The 18,384-nt window shown below is 36.7% G+C and overlaps 2 protein-coding genes across 2 annotated transcripts in view; both read left to right on the top strand.

Moving 5' to 3' along the window:
* The window catches only part of MAOB (monoamine oxidase B), a 147,142-nt gene that overhangs the window by 63,661 nt on the left and 65,097 nt on the right, over positions 1-18,384 (top strand). The gene's annotated exons all lie outside the window — the stretch shown is intronic.
* On the top strand, positions 7,030-8,776 carry LOC125999255 (F-actin-capping protein subunit alpha-2-like). The gene is given in 1 exon segment (XM_049767331.1): positions 7,030-8,776. A coding segment is annotated over 1 exon segment (861 nt). The 5' UTR covers positions 7,030-7,031; the 3' UTR covers positions 7,893-8,776.

Here is an 18,384-nt window from a genome sequence, read left to right as displayed (position 1 = left end):
GTCAGCCACATGCAAAGCAAACACCCTGCTGCTGCACCAATGCTTTGGCATGAGCTCATTTTTTTGTATGTAGTTGATCAGATCTCACAGCACCACTTGCTGAAGAGTTTTTTGTTGTTTCACTCTGTTTATTGCTTCTTTATCAAAAATATTTTTTTTCTTTTGAAAATCTCTTCACCAGTGCAAAATTCCCATCACCAATATTCCAAGTGTCCCTCCTCCCCACCCCACACTGGCCTGTACTCTAGACAGGCTTTCTACTTCCCTCATTCAGTCACATTTTGTTATGATAGTTCTCAGTGTAATTATTTCTGTGACTGCACCCAACAATCTCTGTGGTGAGCTTCATGTCGGGAGCTGGACCCTCCAGTCCTCCTCTATTTTTGTCTATTACACACACACACACACACACACACACACACAATGAATTTTTTTAAACCTGTAGGTCCATATTCAAATACTCAAGTCTATTCCATTGATTTAAGGGTCCATCTTTATTCAAATACCATGGTGTTTTAATGATTATTATTTTACAGTAAAGAATAAAGTTGGGGAAAGTTATTCCTCTCATTTTTATTTTACCAAGGATTGCTTTAGCTATTTGGATGTTTATTTTTGCATATAAATTTCAGGAACATCTGGTCCACATTTTTTTTTAAAATCACTGAAATTTTTATAGGAATTTTGTTAATTCTAGACAGTGCTTTAGGAAGTATTTAAATTTTAATGATATGAATTATACTAATCCAGAACAGGGTAGATTTCCCTATTTCATTTGTATTCTTATTTCTTGAAACATTATTTCTCTTTTTATTTTTTTAAATTTTTAGCAACATCAATTTTATTTTTAATACAAATTTTTATTTAAGCACCATAATTACAAGCATGTTTGTACTTGGGTTTCAGTAATAAATAGTATATTCCCCTCCACCAGGGCAACTGGTGAATTCCCACCACCAATACCACCCCCTTTCACCACTTTAGTTAACTACAATATTACAAGGTGTTGATTTTTTGAGGCAAAATTTTGAATGACATTGTTTTTAATATCAGTTTCTTCTCTTCCATTGTTTATATATCAAAAAACCACAGATTTTTGCATATTAACGTTAGGATTTTGCATTCCATTTTTTTGGCCACACCCTGTTAGAGATTACTTCTGGCTCTACACTCAGAAATCACTCCTGAGGGGCTCAGGGGACTAAATGAGATGTCAGAGATTAAACTTTGGTTGGCTATATGCATGATTGTGTAAATAAAAAATCCTTTTAAGAAAAAAAAAACAATGAGAACTTCAGTTCTCACTTTCTTATGTGGTTGCACTTGATGTCTTTATCTTGCCTAATTGCCACGGCAAGTACATCCAGTACTCTATTAAATAGAAGTTATGAGAAGAGGCTAACTTGCCTTGTGCCAGATCTTAGTGGAAAATATTTTAGTTTTCCACCATTGAGTATAATGTTTGCAATGGATTGTAAAAAATGGCTTTTACAATATTGAGGAAAGTTTTCTCAGTTTCCATCTTATTGCAAGTTTTTATCATGAATGGGTGTTGGATCTTATCAAGTACTTTCTGTATGTCTTTTGATATGATCATATCTTTGTGTTTTTTCTTTTATTAATATGGTGTATTATATTGATTGACTTGGCTATGTTCAACCATGCTTACATTACTGGAATAAATCCTGCTAAGTCATAAATTTCTTGATGACTTGTTAAATTCTGTTTGCTAGTATTTTGTCGAGGATATTTGCATCTGAATTTATCAAGGATATGAGCCTATAATTCTCTTTTTTGGGGGGTGTCTTTTTCTTTTTTCTGGTTTCTTTCTTTTTTTTTTTTGGTACCAGGGTGATTTTGTCTTCATAGAAACTATTTGAGTTTTTTTTTTTTTGTTTCTTTAGTTTTTTGGAAGAGCTTGAAGAGTATTGGCAGAAGATCCCTTTTAAAGATTGGAAAGAATTTACTACTGAATTTATTTAGACATGGGTTTTTGTTTGGGGGGAGCCTTTTAATTACCCTTTCAATCTCTTCAACAATGAGAGGTTTGTTTAGGTTTTCCAGATCATCTTGGTTCAAACATGGAAGGTCATAGGAGTCCAAAAATTTAGCATTACTTCTACCTTCTTTTGTGGCATAGAAATTGTCGAAATAGCTTCTGATTACCCTTTGAATTTCTATAGTTTTTGTAATGACTTCCCCTTTTTAAGTCTGATTCTGCTGGTTAGGTTTCTTGACTATGATTTATCAATATTATTTATTTTTCTCAAAGAACCAGATCTTGCTTTTATTGATATTTTGTATTGATATTTTTTATTGATATTTTGTATTGTTTTGGGTGTCCAGTTCATTACTTTCTGCTCTACATTTTATTATTTCCTTGTATGTACTTACTTTCTGCTCATTTTGTTGGTCATTTTCTATTTTTTAGCTGTGCCATTAAGTTATTTATGTAGGCCTTTTCTTCCTTTCTGTTTTTTAATAGTTTTTATTGAGGCCAATGTGAATAAGTCTTTTACAGTTATATTTAAGGTACAAAGTGCCAGTGAATTGGGGCAATTCCCACTACCCGTGTTGACTACCCAGCACCCCTGTTCCTAGCATGAATCCCATACCTCTACTCTTCGATCCCTGCACAGCTAGTGTAACAGGTCCCTTTTGTGTGTATCTTGTTGCAGTTTGGGTCTTTTGATTAGATTGTTGTTGACTTTGGATTGGGTATTTAGGTCTGGTCATTTTCTCTTTTCACTCAATGTTTGTGAGACTGCTTGCCCCATGTATCAATTTCTCAATTTTTGCAGTAGAATAAGATGATTCAAGTTCTATGTTTCTGTTGATAATAAAAAAAGAAACAAATGAAAAAGATCAGAGAGGAACTACTATCTAGAAACTGTAAATATAATTTTAAAAGAAGGACAAAAATAGAAAAAGAAAAAAGTAAATGAAACAGAATAAAACAAAACTAGGAAAAAATTTAAATAAAAAAGGAAGGGGGACTGGTGTTGTAGGGTTTTATTTGGTAGTATCTTTTTGCATAGGCATAGTAAGTATTGGAGAAATTGGCCTAAGAGATACAGGATTTCTCCACCCTTGAATCATACTGTCTTGGGAACTTCTGCAGGCTGTGGCATGATTATTGTTAAAACTCCGTGTCTTTTTATGGAGCCAGGAAACGTTCTGCTCAGTTGTGGTTGTCAAAGTTAGTCATATGATCTGTTACTTTAATACTCTTTACTAACCTCTTCTATTGTATGGAATTTTGTATAGCTCCATCTTCCAGCTCACTGATCATGTCCTTAGCAGCTATTACTCTGCTGGTAAGGCCTTTAGTTCGTTTATGCTTCCTTTGATTTATTTGAATGTCCTTCATATTTCTTTTTTTTAATTTTAGTGTGATCAAAGTGAATTACAAATCTTTCACAGTAATAGTTGAAGCACATAGTGACAATGAGTAAGGGGCATTCCCACCACCAGTGTTGCCCTCCCTCCATCGTGTTCCCAACATGCATCCCACATCTCCCACCTCTACCCCCTGTAATGCTAGTGCAAATGTTCCCCCTCTTGTACAGCTTGTTGTAGATTGGGTATCATCAATTCTGTTGTTGTTGACTTTGGATTTGGTATTTATGTCTGATCAGTTTTTATTTCCACCAAATGAAGATTCGAATGTCTGGTCTTGGTACCATCAAGGGAAAAAACAAAAGGGCAAACAAAAAGAGAAACACAAGGAGGAGTCCATATAGGTTTTATAAATATACATTTAGAAGAAGGAAGGGGAAAAAGAAGAAAAAGGTGGTAAAGCAAAACAAAGCAAAACAAAAAAGAGAGTATCAACAAAATTACCAAAGGAATAAACAAAGAATAAACCAAAAGCCAAAACCATCAGCTACTGAAAAAACGCAGATCACCAACTTCTTAAAAAAGGGGGGGGGTTATGTTTCTTCTTCCTCTTTTTTTTGCATAGACACAATAAATACTTGGGAAATTACAGTGGGAATTCCCTTGGCCCGTTAAATACAGGGTTTCACCACCCTTGAAGCATACTGCCATGGGAACAACTACAGGCTCCATGCTCACTCATTTACAAACCCCAAGGTCTTTTTATGGTGCTAGGAAACTTTCCACTCAGATGTGGGTGATGACATCCCACCTCTGTAGCTTGATATCTTGTTATTTGTGTAGGTCATAGGGTGAAGGCTAGGAGATAGTTTTTCTTTATGGTTCTAGGAGTTCTGATCCATAACTGTTGTTGTAATCAGTCTTCTATAATTAGTGGTCTTGGTTATTGTTCAGAACCTAGGAAAGAGCCTAGGGTATAGTCTTTCAGCATAGTTTAAGAGGTTCTGCTCAGTCATATTTGTCAAAATTATACCTCTGGAATTAGAGATTCTAGTTTTTGTACAAATCCTAGGCCAAGACCTAGGCTAGGAACTTCCTCGTTGGTCCCAGACCATATTTGTCAAAATCAGTCTTCTGTAGATAGCAATTTTGGTTTTTGCTTAGGGTAAAGGATGACATGTCTCCTGGTTGCATCATACCATTAGGTGCTGAAATGGGGCAGCCCTCTTTTAGCTCAAGTTGTTGCTGTTTCCTCATGTCAGGATGTCATGTTAAAACTGTTGTAAGTGGTGCTGGGATGGCATTCAGAGTTTCCCCCAGAGGAGTTTGGTTCCTGGTGCTGTTGCTGGGACCTGTGTCGGTTCCATGTCTGGATTATGGTGTTATGGGTTGGACAGTACAATGGGCAAGGAACTTGTTTTACATGGCTGACCTGAATTCCATCCCTGGCACCTAATATGGTTCCCCTAGCCCTACCAGGAGTAATCCCTGAGCACATAGTAAGCACAGATCACCACCAAAACTAAACTAAACTAAAATAAAAATCTTTATTTCGAGGTTTAGTTGTATAAAATAGGAGTGTCTCTACAACCTGCAACAAAAGAATTCTTGATGTCCTCTGTCAGGCTATTTTCTATAAAGATGGAACCACAATTCTCAGAATCTGGAATGGCTTATTCAGTGATTTATGTACCCAGAAAAATACACTTTCTGGGGGAGTGTAGTTAGGGTAGAAAAGGAGCCACCATGATAATGATAATTGGAAATGATCAGTCTGACTAAAAACTGGGTGCTAAAAGGAAATATAGTTATATGCATCCTACCCACTCAGCAACAATATTGCAAACCACAGTATTTAAAAGGGAGAGAGAAAGAGAAAAATGTCTGTTCCTAAGGCAGGAGTTTAAGTGACAGGGGAGCAGGCAAGAGGGAAACTAAAGACAATGGTGGTAAAAGATGTGCACTGGTGAAGTGTTGTGTATTTTATGGCTGAAACTCAATTGTAAACAAATTTGTAACTGTGAAAGAAAACCCAACTGTATTATGAACAACCTTGTAACCATGGTGTTTAAAGAAAGTAATTAAAATACCCATTCTTCCTTTAATATATATATATTTGTTTTGTTTTTTTAATATATAATTTTTATTTTATCATATCTTTCACAGTAATTTTTAGGTAGATATTAACATTGAATTAGGGGAATTCTCATCCCCAAACCTGTCTTCCCTCCACCCCCATTCCCATCTTGCATCCCATATCCCCTATCCTCACCCCTCTAGCCACTAGAATGCGTGGTCCCTCTGTGTCTAACTTACTACTTAGTGATCATACAACTGTTTGGTCTTGGTACCCTCCATTATTTCCCCCTCTATTTGAGAGGTAGAACTAGATAGTTCAAGTTATGTGGTTTTGGTTGAAGAAAGGAAAAGCAATAAAATGGAGGAAAACTCAAAAAAGTCGTAAATGGGCGGAATCCTTCTAGAGGCTCTCCACCTCAGTTTGAGGGGAGGGAGGGGGAAAAGGAATTGAGATACCACAACAATACAAAAGAAAATCAAATAAAATAGCCAGTGAGCACTAGAGAAATATAGACAAGCACCACATAATAGCACAAAAAGGAAAGAGAAAAAAATGGAGACAACAACTTCAATATCTACACCAACACAAAGAAGTCAAAAAATAGATAAATAAATAAAAGGTATTATTTTGTTCCTTTTTATTTTCCCCCCTGCATAGACATCAGAAAGGGAATTCCCTTGGCCTAAGAGACATGGTGTTTCTCCACCCTTGAAGCATACTGTCATGGGATAACTAGTTTTCTTGCAATTTCCTTTACTCTCCCCTTGGTGCTTTTGTGGTGTGTGGAAGACTTCTGCTCCGTCATGGGTAATAATATCAAACCTCTGTATGTAGAGATCTTGATATCTGCACAGGTCAAGGAATGGAGCTTATGATGCAGTCTTTTTTTTTTTTTTTTTTTGCTTTTAGAAGTTCGATTCCTTCAATGTCGTTTTAATCTGTCTTCTGTACTTGGTGGTCTTGCTCATTGTGCTCATCCTATGCAAAAGAGGGGAAAAAGGAAGCACATTTTTTTCTTTTTATTTTGGGCTTGTGATTATTGTTTGGTTGTTGTCTGCATTGTGGTGGTGCTTTTTGATTTTTGTGTTTTTGTCACTGTAGTTTTGGTTTTGGTTTATTGTTTTCTTGTTTGGCTGTTCTTTTTTGAATTTTTTGTCTTTTTGTGATGTTTTTCTTCCTTTTTTTCCTTTCTTCTTTTAAATTGATATTTGTAACCCTCTAGATGGACCCTTCCCGGTTTTTTGTTTGTTTGTTTTATTCTTTTTTTCTTTTTCTTCAAAAAGAACCACATAACTTGAATCATCTTGTTCTGCCTCATAAATTGAGGGGAAAAATGGATGCTACCAAGACCAAATATTTGTATACAAATTGAATATAAATAAAAAAGTTATCAGGCGTAAACACCAAACCCAAACCCAAGTACAATAGAATTGATACCCAATCTACAACCAGCTAGACACAGAGGGGACCACTTATACTAGCAGCCCAGGGGGCAAACACGGGGAATATAGGATGCATGCTGAAAACAGGGTTGGAGGGATGACAACACTGTTGGTAGGAATGCCCTGGGTTTAATGCCGCTATGTACCTAAAATATTACTGTGGAAGGAAGATGGCGGATCTGGAGGAGCAGTTGTCCGACGAGGAGAAGGTCCGTATAGCAGCAAAATTCATCATTCATGCTCCTCCTGGAGAATTCAATGAGGTGTTTAATGATGTTCGGTTACTTCTTAATAATGATAATCTTCTCAGGGAAGGAGCAGCCCATGCTTTTGCACAGTATAACTTGGACCAGTTTACGCCAGTAAAAATCGATGGTTATGAAGATCAGGTGTTGATAACAGAACACGGTGACTTAGGAAATGGAAAGTTTCTGGACCCCAAAAACAGAGTCTGTTTCAAATTTGATCACTTACGAAAGGAAGCAACTGATCCAAAACCATATGAAGCGGAAAATGCAATTTAGTCCTGGAGAACTTCAGTAGAAACCGCCCTTCGAGCCTATGTAAAAGAACATTATCCAAATGGAGTTTGCACTGTATATGGTAAAAAAATAGATGGACAGCAAACCTTTATTGCATGCATAGAAAGCCATCAATTCCAAGCAAAAAACTTTTGGAATGGTCGCTGGAGGTCAGAGTGGAAGTTTACAATCACTCCTTCAACCACTCAAGTGGTTGGCATCTTGAAAATTCAGGTTCATTATTATGAAGATGGTAATGTTCAACTAGTGAGTCATAAAGATATACAAGATTCTCTAACAGTGTCTAATGAAGTGCAAACAGCGAAAGAATTTATAAAGATTGTAGAAGCTGCAGAAAATGAATATCAGACTGCCATCAGTGAGAATTACCAGACCATGTCGGACACTACGTTCAAAGCCTTACGTCGACAGTTGCCAGTAACACGCACCAAGATTGATTGGAACAAGATTCTTAGCTACAAGATTGGCAAAGAGATGCAGAATGCATAAGAGGAACATTGCATGACCAGATCATTTTATTGTTTTTGCGTTTAAAAAAAAATCATTGCAAAAGTATTCAGAACTGTCAAGCTACCCAGTCAGATGGGCTGTTGCCATTTTAAAAAATCACTGTAATTAGTTTGGTTAGAGCACAAAGCTTAGCTAATCAACCTTTTATTTCTCATTTTTTTTGTTGAGAAAATTGAAATAATTTTACTTTAAATATATTTTACTTTCTTTTATGCTTTTCTTACAATGAAAAGATGATTTCTCTAGTTTAATGTTTAAAGTTTTGAAGTATTTCCAAAACATTTTACTTACTGTAACCCTAAAATTACTTCTTTTGGTTTATGAAGTGGGCAACTTTTGATACTTGCTCGGCTTTTTTTTTTCATGGACTTGATAATGGACATTGTACTTCTAGGTGGTTGATGGATTTAGCCATATATGCTGCTAAAGAAATTGTCTACCTTTCCCCCACACACACACCTCTTTTATTCATGTAGGATTGAGATTAGAGGGAAAGCATTTTATATTAATTATGTTTAAGCCTTTCAGGAAGGTTATTTAGCTAGCTTAGTGTTTAACTAAACTTTTTTTTTTAAACAAGACCAAGGTCTAATGCTATTTTTGGTTCTGAAATTAAATGAAATACTTATTTCAGAAATGCATTAATGCTTTTTTTTTCTCTTGTGACAGTTGCGCAAATTAGCTTGGATTCCATATGTCCCTGAGTTATTTTTATCATAAAGCCACAAATGTATTATAACAAGGCAAATTGTAATATATATAATCCTGAACTCATGACCATGTCTCGGTTTATTTTTTTTCTTGAATTAAAAAATACTGAAATGAAATTCAATGTGACATTAAAATGAAAATTTTCCTATTTACTTGAGTAGAAAATCACTAACCAAGTGACTCATATACTATTTTACAATTACTTTCTTTGAATGCTGTGATTCTTAATTGGTTGTTAGTGAAAAGAAGTTGGGAGTATGTATGATGTATGGTTTTAGTCAAAAAAATTTCCATCTTCTGATACATTATAAGCATGTCTGTAATATTTTTCAAAAATACATTTTCTGAAGCTACAGGAATTTCAAGCCTGTGATGAATGTTAGTATTTACTATAGGGAGTTGGGCGTGGATTTGTGGTTTCATTCAATTGAGTATTGCTTATTATACTCCAGTGGGATCTTTTCCTCACAAACTCTTATAGATGTCTGGGCCTGGAAATGTGTTTTTTTAAAACACCACTTTTATTATGCATAATAAAATAATTCATTAGCTTGGATTGTAAAAAAAAAATAAAATATTACTGTGAAATCAACTTAATACCTCTTTTTAACTTTATCATTCTCTCTTTGAATTTTACTTTCAACAATATGATTATAATGTGTCTCAGAATAATTTCTGGGGCCGGAGCAGTGGCACTAGAGATAAGCCTTGCAAGCACTAGCCTAAGATGGACTGAGGTTCGATCCCCTGCATCCCATATGGTCCCCCCAAGGCAGGAGCAATATCTGAGTGCATAGCCAGGATAACCCTGAGCATGAAACGGGTGTGCCCCCCCCAAAAAAGAATAATTTCTGAGTTCATTTTTGTGGAGTCCTTTTGTATTTCAATATGTGTATTGCTACATATTTTTCACAATTTTTAAAGTTTTCAGCTATTATCTTTTTAAATTAGTTTATTTTCTTGTCTCTTTTTCTTCTAGAACTTCTGTTTCAAATTATTTATAAATTCATGGTGTCCCATAATTAACAAAATTTTTTCTTAATTTATTTTTCTTCTCAGTGGACCTTATGAGATGCCAGGGATGGAACTGAATCTGTCCCAGGTTGGCCACATGCAAGGCAAAGGCCCTACTGATGTGCTGTCACTTTGGCCCCCAATTAATTCTTAAATCAACATTCTAAGTATACTCTCATAAATCTTTATATAGATATTTCAGTTCTGTCATTATATTCTTTAGCTCCACAATCTATTTGGTACATTTTAGCTCCTGTTTCTTAAGCTTCTCATTTTGTTTTTGTATTGTCTTCCTTATTTCATTAGCTCCTATATGTTTTCTTAAATTTTGTTGAGTTTCTTAAATTTCTTTAAAATTATTTTTCAGTAAATTTAGAATTCATCATTTCTTTGGAATCTTACTGTAGCTTTACTAATTTCCTTTGGTGATACAATTTTTTTTTGCTCTTTATAATATATGTGCTGTTGCATTGGTCTGTACACATGAAGCCTCTTGTCTTGTCTTTATGGACTAATATCAGCATGTAAAAACTTACTACAATATGTTATCTGAACTTATTAATTTCCCCCAAATTTTCAGTTAATTTAAATTTAAATTTTATTTGAATTCTTTTTATATGACTCTGGATACATAATGATGTTCATGTATTACTAGGGTCTTGGATCATTTGCATTTTTTGGCAACTGAGACTATTTTCAGGACTTTGGGGACAATAATGATTCTCATAGTTTTCCTTTTGAATTCATTCCATAATTCTGTAGTGTGCTGATCATTTACTTTTGCACTATTTCTCCATCTTCTGATTTCTAGGATTTCCTATATCTTACATGGAGCTCATTCCTTTTCCTCTGGTGATATTATTGTGTTGCTAAGACCTTCTATTGAATTTTGTTTAATGTCACCTACATACTCTATATATGCATATTTTCTGGCATTTCTGATTGTGGTTTTCTCATCTCTGCTCCCATTCATGCTTGCTTTGATGCCAATATGTTATCACTAAAGTCATCCTCTGAAAATTTATAAAGCTGGTTGGTACTGGAAGATACTTATGTTATTTTGTTCACACATTAAACTTGGTGGTCTTTTTTATATCTTCTCCATTGTGTGGGCTTTGATCTTGCTATGCTGAGAGTAAATCTTTGTAATTCTCCAATTGGGGTCTCTGAGAATGTTAGAATCTAAATATTACTCATTGCCTTTACTGATAAGCTTACTCACTGGCAGGAGATATAAGTATAAGCAGTGTGAGGTGTCAAAAATAAGTTTTCAGGTGGTTCAGATGGGTATATGGACCTGCTCAGATGGTAGAGGTCAGGTTCTATTGAGAAGGCTGTCCGGACCCAACTGGAGAGGAATCTGCTTCTTGTTCCCCAAAATACCAGAGATGGTTGGCAAGAAGTTATTATTACCTGGAAGAGTGGTGGTATAAAAAGAGGTTCTGAGATGAGGAGATATCCCCACTTTTTATTCAAAAAATGCTAAAGACATGAAAATTTTTAATTTTATTATATAAAGTCATAATGCCCTTTGATAATAACAAAGGCAAAGTAGAACTACACATTTTTAAAGATGTATAAAATATCCCAAAATTAAGCAATTAAATATAACTATATAAATTAAAATAAAGATTAAGGCAAATTTTATTCTAAAAATTCAGGAAATATACATTTGCATTTCACAAATTTTAATCAAATGAGTATTTTTTAAAATTTAGTACCAGTTCATTTTAGAGACTCAGCAACAGAAAAAATAGGAATGAAATACTATTATTGTTATTATTATTATTATTATTATTATTATTCTTTTTGTAGCATATCTGGCAATACTCAAGAGTTATTCCTTGCTCTGTGCTCAGTGATCATTCCTAGCAGGATCAGAGTGTAGACCTTATTGGAGACTGAACCCAGGCCAGTCATGTGCAAGGAAAGTGCCTTACGTGCTGTGTCTATACTCATAGATCACTCTTAGCAGGCTCAGGGTGCCTTATGGGATACCAAGGATCAATCCTGGGTCAGTCACGTGCAAGGCAAGTGCCCTATTCACCATACTATTGCTCCATCCCCTATCTTATATTAAACATAAGCAAACTGAGGTAAATGAAGCAGAGATACTAAGCAACTTATCACAACTAAGGCATTACTGATTCTTGACTTAACCTAATTGAATTGACTACAGAGCTCATTAGAGACCAACAGATGACAGAGAATTGCAAATGCATCAGTCAGTTACAGTGGAGTTAGTGTCAGGTAAAAAGTATTAAAAAGGTCAGGGACAATAAGAAGATGGCATAATCCAGCGATTAGAATAATATAGACAGACTTCCTTGAGGAATATGAAAGGGCCAAAGATGTTGAATGGGAAAAAGTGATACCTTGGGCTTACAGAAATGAGGAAATCACTTACTCTGCATCAATTAGCATAGGATCTATAGAACTTGAATGTGAGCCACAAGTCCTCTGTAGAAAATGATCCACAGATGATCAACTCAAAAGTTTCTACTTGGTAAATTCTGTATGCTAATAAGCAAAGATTTTTTTCAAAAGGCAGCATGAGGGGCCAGAGAGATAGTACAGCAAATAGGACATTACATACAGCTGACCCAGTTTTGACCGTTGGCATCCTATATGGTCTCCATATAGGATGGTCCCCATATAGTATTATCAGGAGTAATTTTTAGGTGCAGATTTAGGTGTATCCCCAACCTTCTCTGAGTTTGGCCCCAAAACAGACAAAAAGTCAATGCTAGGGGCTTAAGATAGAGTGAACAGGGTTTAAGGATCATGCTTTATATACAGCTGGTTGTGGTTTGAGCCTAGCACCATATTTTCTCCAAAGTATCACTGGAGAGGACAAGGTACCCCGCAGGCGTGGGCAGCACATCCCTCGGACCTCACATTAAACTGAACTGTTTGGCTGAGAATTTCTGGAAGGACCCCTGGGCACCATTTGGGATGCCTCGCAAAAAAATTCAGCATTAAAATTCTATAATGTAGTAAATAAATTATGTTTCACTAAATGCTGGAGGTGGCTTTTGTCCTACAGCCATCATGGGATTTCAAGAAATCCACTTTAGGGAGAGTGGGTTGCATGGGCGGCGAAATATGAAATAATGAGATCACACAAAATACATTGTATGGGGACCCGCGTCTGCGATAGAGGTGAGACAATTTTACTTTCCAGGCTGATGACATATAAGCACAACTCTGGTATGCAAGCTATTTCCGAGATAACAAAAGGTGGAGAATCTTTAGGAGGAATAACACAATGGTACCAGGCCCTAGAATATACATATCAAAAAACTAGCTGATACAGGTGAAAAGAGTCCCAAGCTAGCAAGGTAAGTTGAAACATGAGAAGGGGGTGTTCTGTTTTAGCAAGAAGCTTCTTATATCAAAAAAAGAGAAAACTGGTTTTGCTACAGTTTTGCAGACTGCCGGAATAGTAAAATGAAAGAAAGACAGGAACTGTTTGCTTACCACCTAGAAGCTGAGAGCAGAAAAACAGGTTGAAGGTAGATGGCTGGACTCCTCTTTGATTTGCAAATATTCTTAGCCAGCGGGGAACTTTAGAAGCTTTTGGTACTGAAAATTTCCCTGAGTGCACATTGACTGAGGCCAAATTTTGGCCTGTAGTTTTGCAAGGGAGACAAAGCCAAATGTTAGGAAAAGAGATAGTTAATCTCAACACCATGTCATATATAACAGAAATATAGCCAGTGATCCACGCAGTGGTCCTCAAACTATGGCCCGCGGGCCACATATTGTATTTGTATTTGTTTTGTTTCTTCATTGCAAAATAATATATATGCAGTGTGCATAAGAATTCGTTCATAAGTTTTGTTTTTACTGTAGTCAGACCCTCCAATGGTCTGAGGGACAGTGAACTGGTCCCCTGTTTAAAAAGTTTGAGGACCCCTGATAGAGGTTATGATTAAGTCCACCAACGGGCCTGCTGACTAAAAATTTCTTGGTGGAAAATGTCAGCTCACTGCACCAGGAAAGCCAATAGACACGTCTGGTGGGCTAGCTTCCCCTGTAATGGAGACATTTAGCTGCATGACGTGACAAATAAAATAATTTTTGTTAAACAAAATCAAGGATGACTTCTACGCCTGTCTTCCTGTGCTTCTGATTCCCCGAAGGTCTCCTCAGAGGCCTAGGGAGTGCACCCCCAAAAAACTGCATTTTGAAGCTGCCTAGTAAGTATATTCTGGCTGCGGGGGTCACTGTCCAATAAGCTGAGGTCTCTGGCCTGTGGAGGCTTCGCCCTGCTGTGCCTTTGTTCTCTCTGAGGACTGTCAACTAGAGGCATCAGAAGAGCTTGGCCCCTTCGCTTCTCGGCCTTGCACTCTTTCTAACCAATGAACCCCACCACAACACGCAGGAAAAAACACACTACAAGCGTGACAATGGGGAAACCTCGCAGGCAAACACCATCCACAGAGAATGAAGATGAAAGCTCGGATGACCTAATAAATTCCAAACACCTGATTAACCTTTCAGATAGGAGTTTAGAATAAAAATATGGAATATGTTCATAGAACTCCAGAAAAGCATAGATCAATCTGAAGTGAACACAAAGACAGAAATCAGAAAACTCCAAACTGAAATAACACATCTGAAAAACACAATTGCTCAACTGAAAACCTCAATGGATAGCCTCGCCAACAGGGTATCAGCAGCTAAGGAGAGAATCGGAGTACTAGAAGATGTGATGCAGAAAAACTCAACACAACAGAAGAAATTGGAAAAGAAACTTAAGACAAACGAACAGGCAATGGAAAAAGTACTCAAGGCATGAGAACAGATGAAAATAGAAGTCTTTGATAAACTCAACAGAAACAACATAAGAATCATTGGAGTCCCAGAAACCCAGGAAGGAGATCTCCAGGAAGAATCAACTGTCAAAGATATCATAAAAGAGATACTCCCAGAGTTAAAGACTATATGCAATCAAATCCTGCATGCCCAAAGAGTACCAGCTAAAAGAGACCCAAAGAAAAACACCCCAAGACATATCCTCATTACAATGACAAATCCCACAGATAGAGATAGAATACTGAAAGCAGCAAAATCAAAAAGGGAAATTACATTCAAGGGGGGATCCCTAAGACTTACACCAGACATGTCACAAGAAACTCTCAAGGCCAGAAGACAGTGGTGGGATATTGTGACAGGACTGAACGAAATGAATGCCTCACCGAGAATGCTGCACCCAGCCTGACACACATTCAGGTTTGAAGGAAGAATACACAGCTTCATGGATAAACAACAGCTCAGAAACCTCAAAGATGATAAACTAGCCTTAAAGGAAAAACTGACAGGTCTACTCTAAGACAAGAGAGACCAACAAACACAGCAAACTTATCTACAAAGATGACATTAAATCCTATGACAATCATCTCCCTCAATGTCAATGGACTAAATTCACCAATTAAAAGACACAGAGTGGCAAAATGAGTCAAAAAGCTGAATCCAGCCTTCTGCTGCCTAAAAGAAACACATCTGAGTAGTCAGAACAAACATAGACTCAAAATCAAAGGCTGGAGGAAAATCATCCAAGCAAACAACACCCTCAAAAAAGCTGGGGTGGCCATATTAATATCTGATCACACCAACTTTATACTCAGAAAAGTGGTAAGGGACAAAGATGGACACTATGTACTAATCAAGGGATATGTGCAACAGGAAGAAATTAGACTATTAAACATATATGCACCCAATGAGATACCAGCAAATTATCTAATACAATTACTGACAAATCTGAAAGAAGAAATCAATAATAACACAATCATTGTGGGAGACCTCAGCACGGCCTATCAACACTTGATAGGTCAACCAGATTAAAACCCAACAAAAACATACTAGCCGTGAAAAGAGTTATGGAAGAAAGAGAACTAGTAGATATATACAGGTCACTCCATCCCAAAAAACCTGGATACACATTCTTTTCCAATGTACATGAGTCATTCTCCAGAATAGACTGCATGCTGACACATAAAACATACCTCCATAAAATCAAGAGGATAGAATTCTTGCAGGCTACTTTTGCTGACCACAAGGCTCTGAAATTAGATGTGAACTACAAAGCCACACAGAAGAAAAACTTTAACAATTGGAAATTAAACACCCTGCTACTGAACAACCAGTGGGTCCGAGATGAAATCAAAAAGGAAATCAAAACTTTCCTGGAAACAAATGATAATGAAGAAACAAACTGCCAGAATCTATGGGACACAGCAAAAGCGGTCCTGAGAGGAAAATTTATAGCTCTACAAGCACACATCAGGAAGGAAGAAGGAGCATACCTGAATAACTTAATGACGCAGCTAAAAAAAATTAGAAAATGACCAAGAAAAGGAACCAAAAATAGGGAGACAGAAGGAAATAACAAAGCTGAAAGCAGAACTCAATGAAGTTGAAAACCAAAAAACAATCCGAAGGATTAACGAAAGCAGAAGCTGGTTCTTTGAAAAACTAAACAAGATTGATAGACCATTGGCAAAACTCAGAAAGAAAGTGAGAGAGAGAAATCTGATAACCTGTATTAGAAATGAAAAGGGGGAGATCACGACAGAGATTGCAGAGATCCAAAGGGTAATCACAGACTACTTTGAGAAACCTTATGCTACTAAACATGAGAACTTAGAAGAAATGGAAAAATTCTTGGACACTTATAACATTCCACATTTAAGTAAGGAGGATGTAACATATCTAAACACCCCATCACTACTGAGGAAATTGAAACTGTAATCAAACATCAGCCCAAAAAGAAAAGCCCAGGCCCAGATGGTTTTCCTAATTAATTTTTTCAAATCTTTCATGAGGAGCTACTACCAATCCTAGCCAGGCTCTTCCATGAAATTTAAAAAATGGGAAAACTCACAAACAGATTTTATGAAGCCAACATCACCTTGATACCAAAACCAGACAGAGATGCTGCCAAAAAAAGAAAATTACAGACCAATATCCCTGATGAACACAGATGCAAAGATCTTCAACAAAATCCTGGCAAATAGGATCCAATGCATCATCAAGAACATCATACACTACTACCAAGTAGGTTTCATCCCAGGAATGCAAGGATTTTTGTAACATCTGTAAATCTATCAACATCATGCAGACCATCAACAACAAGAAAAATAAAAATCACATGATCATATCAATAGATGCAGAGAAAGCATTTAATAAGGTCCAACACCCATTCTTGATCAAAACTCTCAGCAAGATGGGAATGGAAGGAACATTTCTCAATCTAGTTGAAGCCATATACCACAAGCCAATGGCAAATATTATCCTCAATGGAGAAAATACAAAAGCCTTTCCTCTAGATTCTGGTACAAGACAAGGCTGTCCACGCTCACCACTCCTCTTCAACATAGTACTGGAAGTTCTTGCTATAGCGATCAGGCAAGAAAAAGATATCAAGGGAATCCAGATAGGAAAGGAAGAAGTCAAGCTCTCATTGTTTGCAGATGACATGATACTCTACTTAGAAAACCCTATAGACTTTACCAAAAAGCTTCTAGAAGCAATAGATTCATATAGCAAGGTGGCAGGCTACAAAATCAACCTACAGAAATCAATGGCCTCTCTATACACCAATAATGATAGGGAAGAGATGCAAGTCAGAAAGGCAATCCCATTCACAATAGTGCCACACAAACTCAAATATCTTGGAGTCAACTTGACCAAAGACGTGAAGGACCTATACAAAGAAAACTATAAAGCCCTGCTCCAAGAAATAAGAGAGGACACACGGAAATAGAAACACATACCGTGCTAATGGATTGGCAGGATTAACAAAATTAAAATGGCAATACTCCCCAAAGCATTATACAGATTTAATGCGATCCCCTTAAAAATACCCTTGACATTCTTCAAAGAAGTAGATCAAACACTTATGAAGTTCATCTGGAACAATAAACACCCTCGAATAGCTAAAGCACTCCTAGGGAAAAGAAAAATGGGAGGCATTACTTTTCCCAACTTTAAACTGTACTACAAAGCAATAGTTAACAAAACAGCATGGAATTGGAATAAAGACAGACCCTCAGATCAGTGGAATAGGCTTGAGTTCTCAGAGAATGTTCCCCAGACATACAATTACCTAATTTTTGATAAAGGAGCAAGAAATCCTAAGTGGAGCAGGGAAAAACTCTTCAACAAATGGTGCTGGCAGAACTAGTTAGTCACTTGCAAAAAAGCGAACATAGACCCCATTTACCGTCATGTACGAAGGTAAAATCCAAATGGATTAAAGACCTTGATATCAGACAGGATACCATATTGTATATAGAACAACATGTTGGTAAAACATTCCATGACATTGAGACTAAAGGCATCTTCAAGAAGGAAACTGCACTTTCCAAACAAGTGGAAGCAGAGATAAACAGATGGGAATACATTAAGCTGAGAAGCTTCTGCACCTCAAAAGAAATAGTGCCCAGGATACAAGAGTCACCCACTGAGTGGGAGAAACTATTCACCCAACACCCTTCAGGTAAGGGGCTGATATCCAAAATATACAGGGCACTGACAGAACTTTACAAGAAAAAAACATCTAATCCCATCAAAAAATTAGGGAGAAGAAATGAACAGTCACTTTGATAAAAAAGAAATACAAATGGCCAAAAGGCACATGAAAAAAATGCTCCTCATCACTAATCATCAGGGAGATGCAAATCAAAACAAGGATGAGGTACCACATCACACCACAGAGATTGGTGCACATCACAAAGAA

The sequence above is a fragment of the Suncus etruscus genome, chromosome X (genome assembly GCF_024139225.1).
Source record: "Suncus etruscus isolate mSunEtr1 chromosome X, mSunEtr1.pri.cur, whole genome shotgun sequence".
In the NCBI taxonomy this organism is placed as follows: Eukaryota; Metazoa; Chordata; class Mammalia; order Eulipotyphla; family Soricidae; genus Suncus; species Suncus etruscus.
Note: the sequence above shows the minus strand (reverse complement) of the source record. Positions and strands in the feature narration are given on the sequence as shown.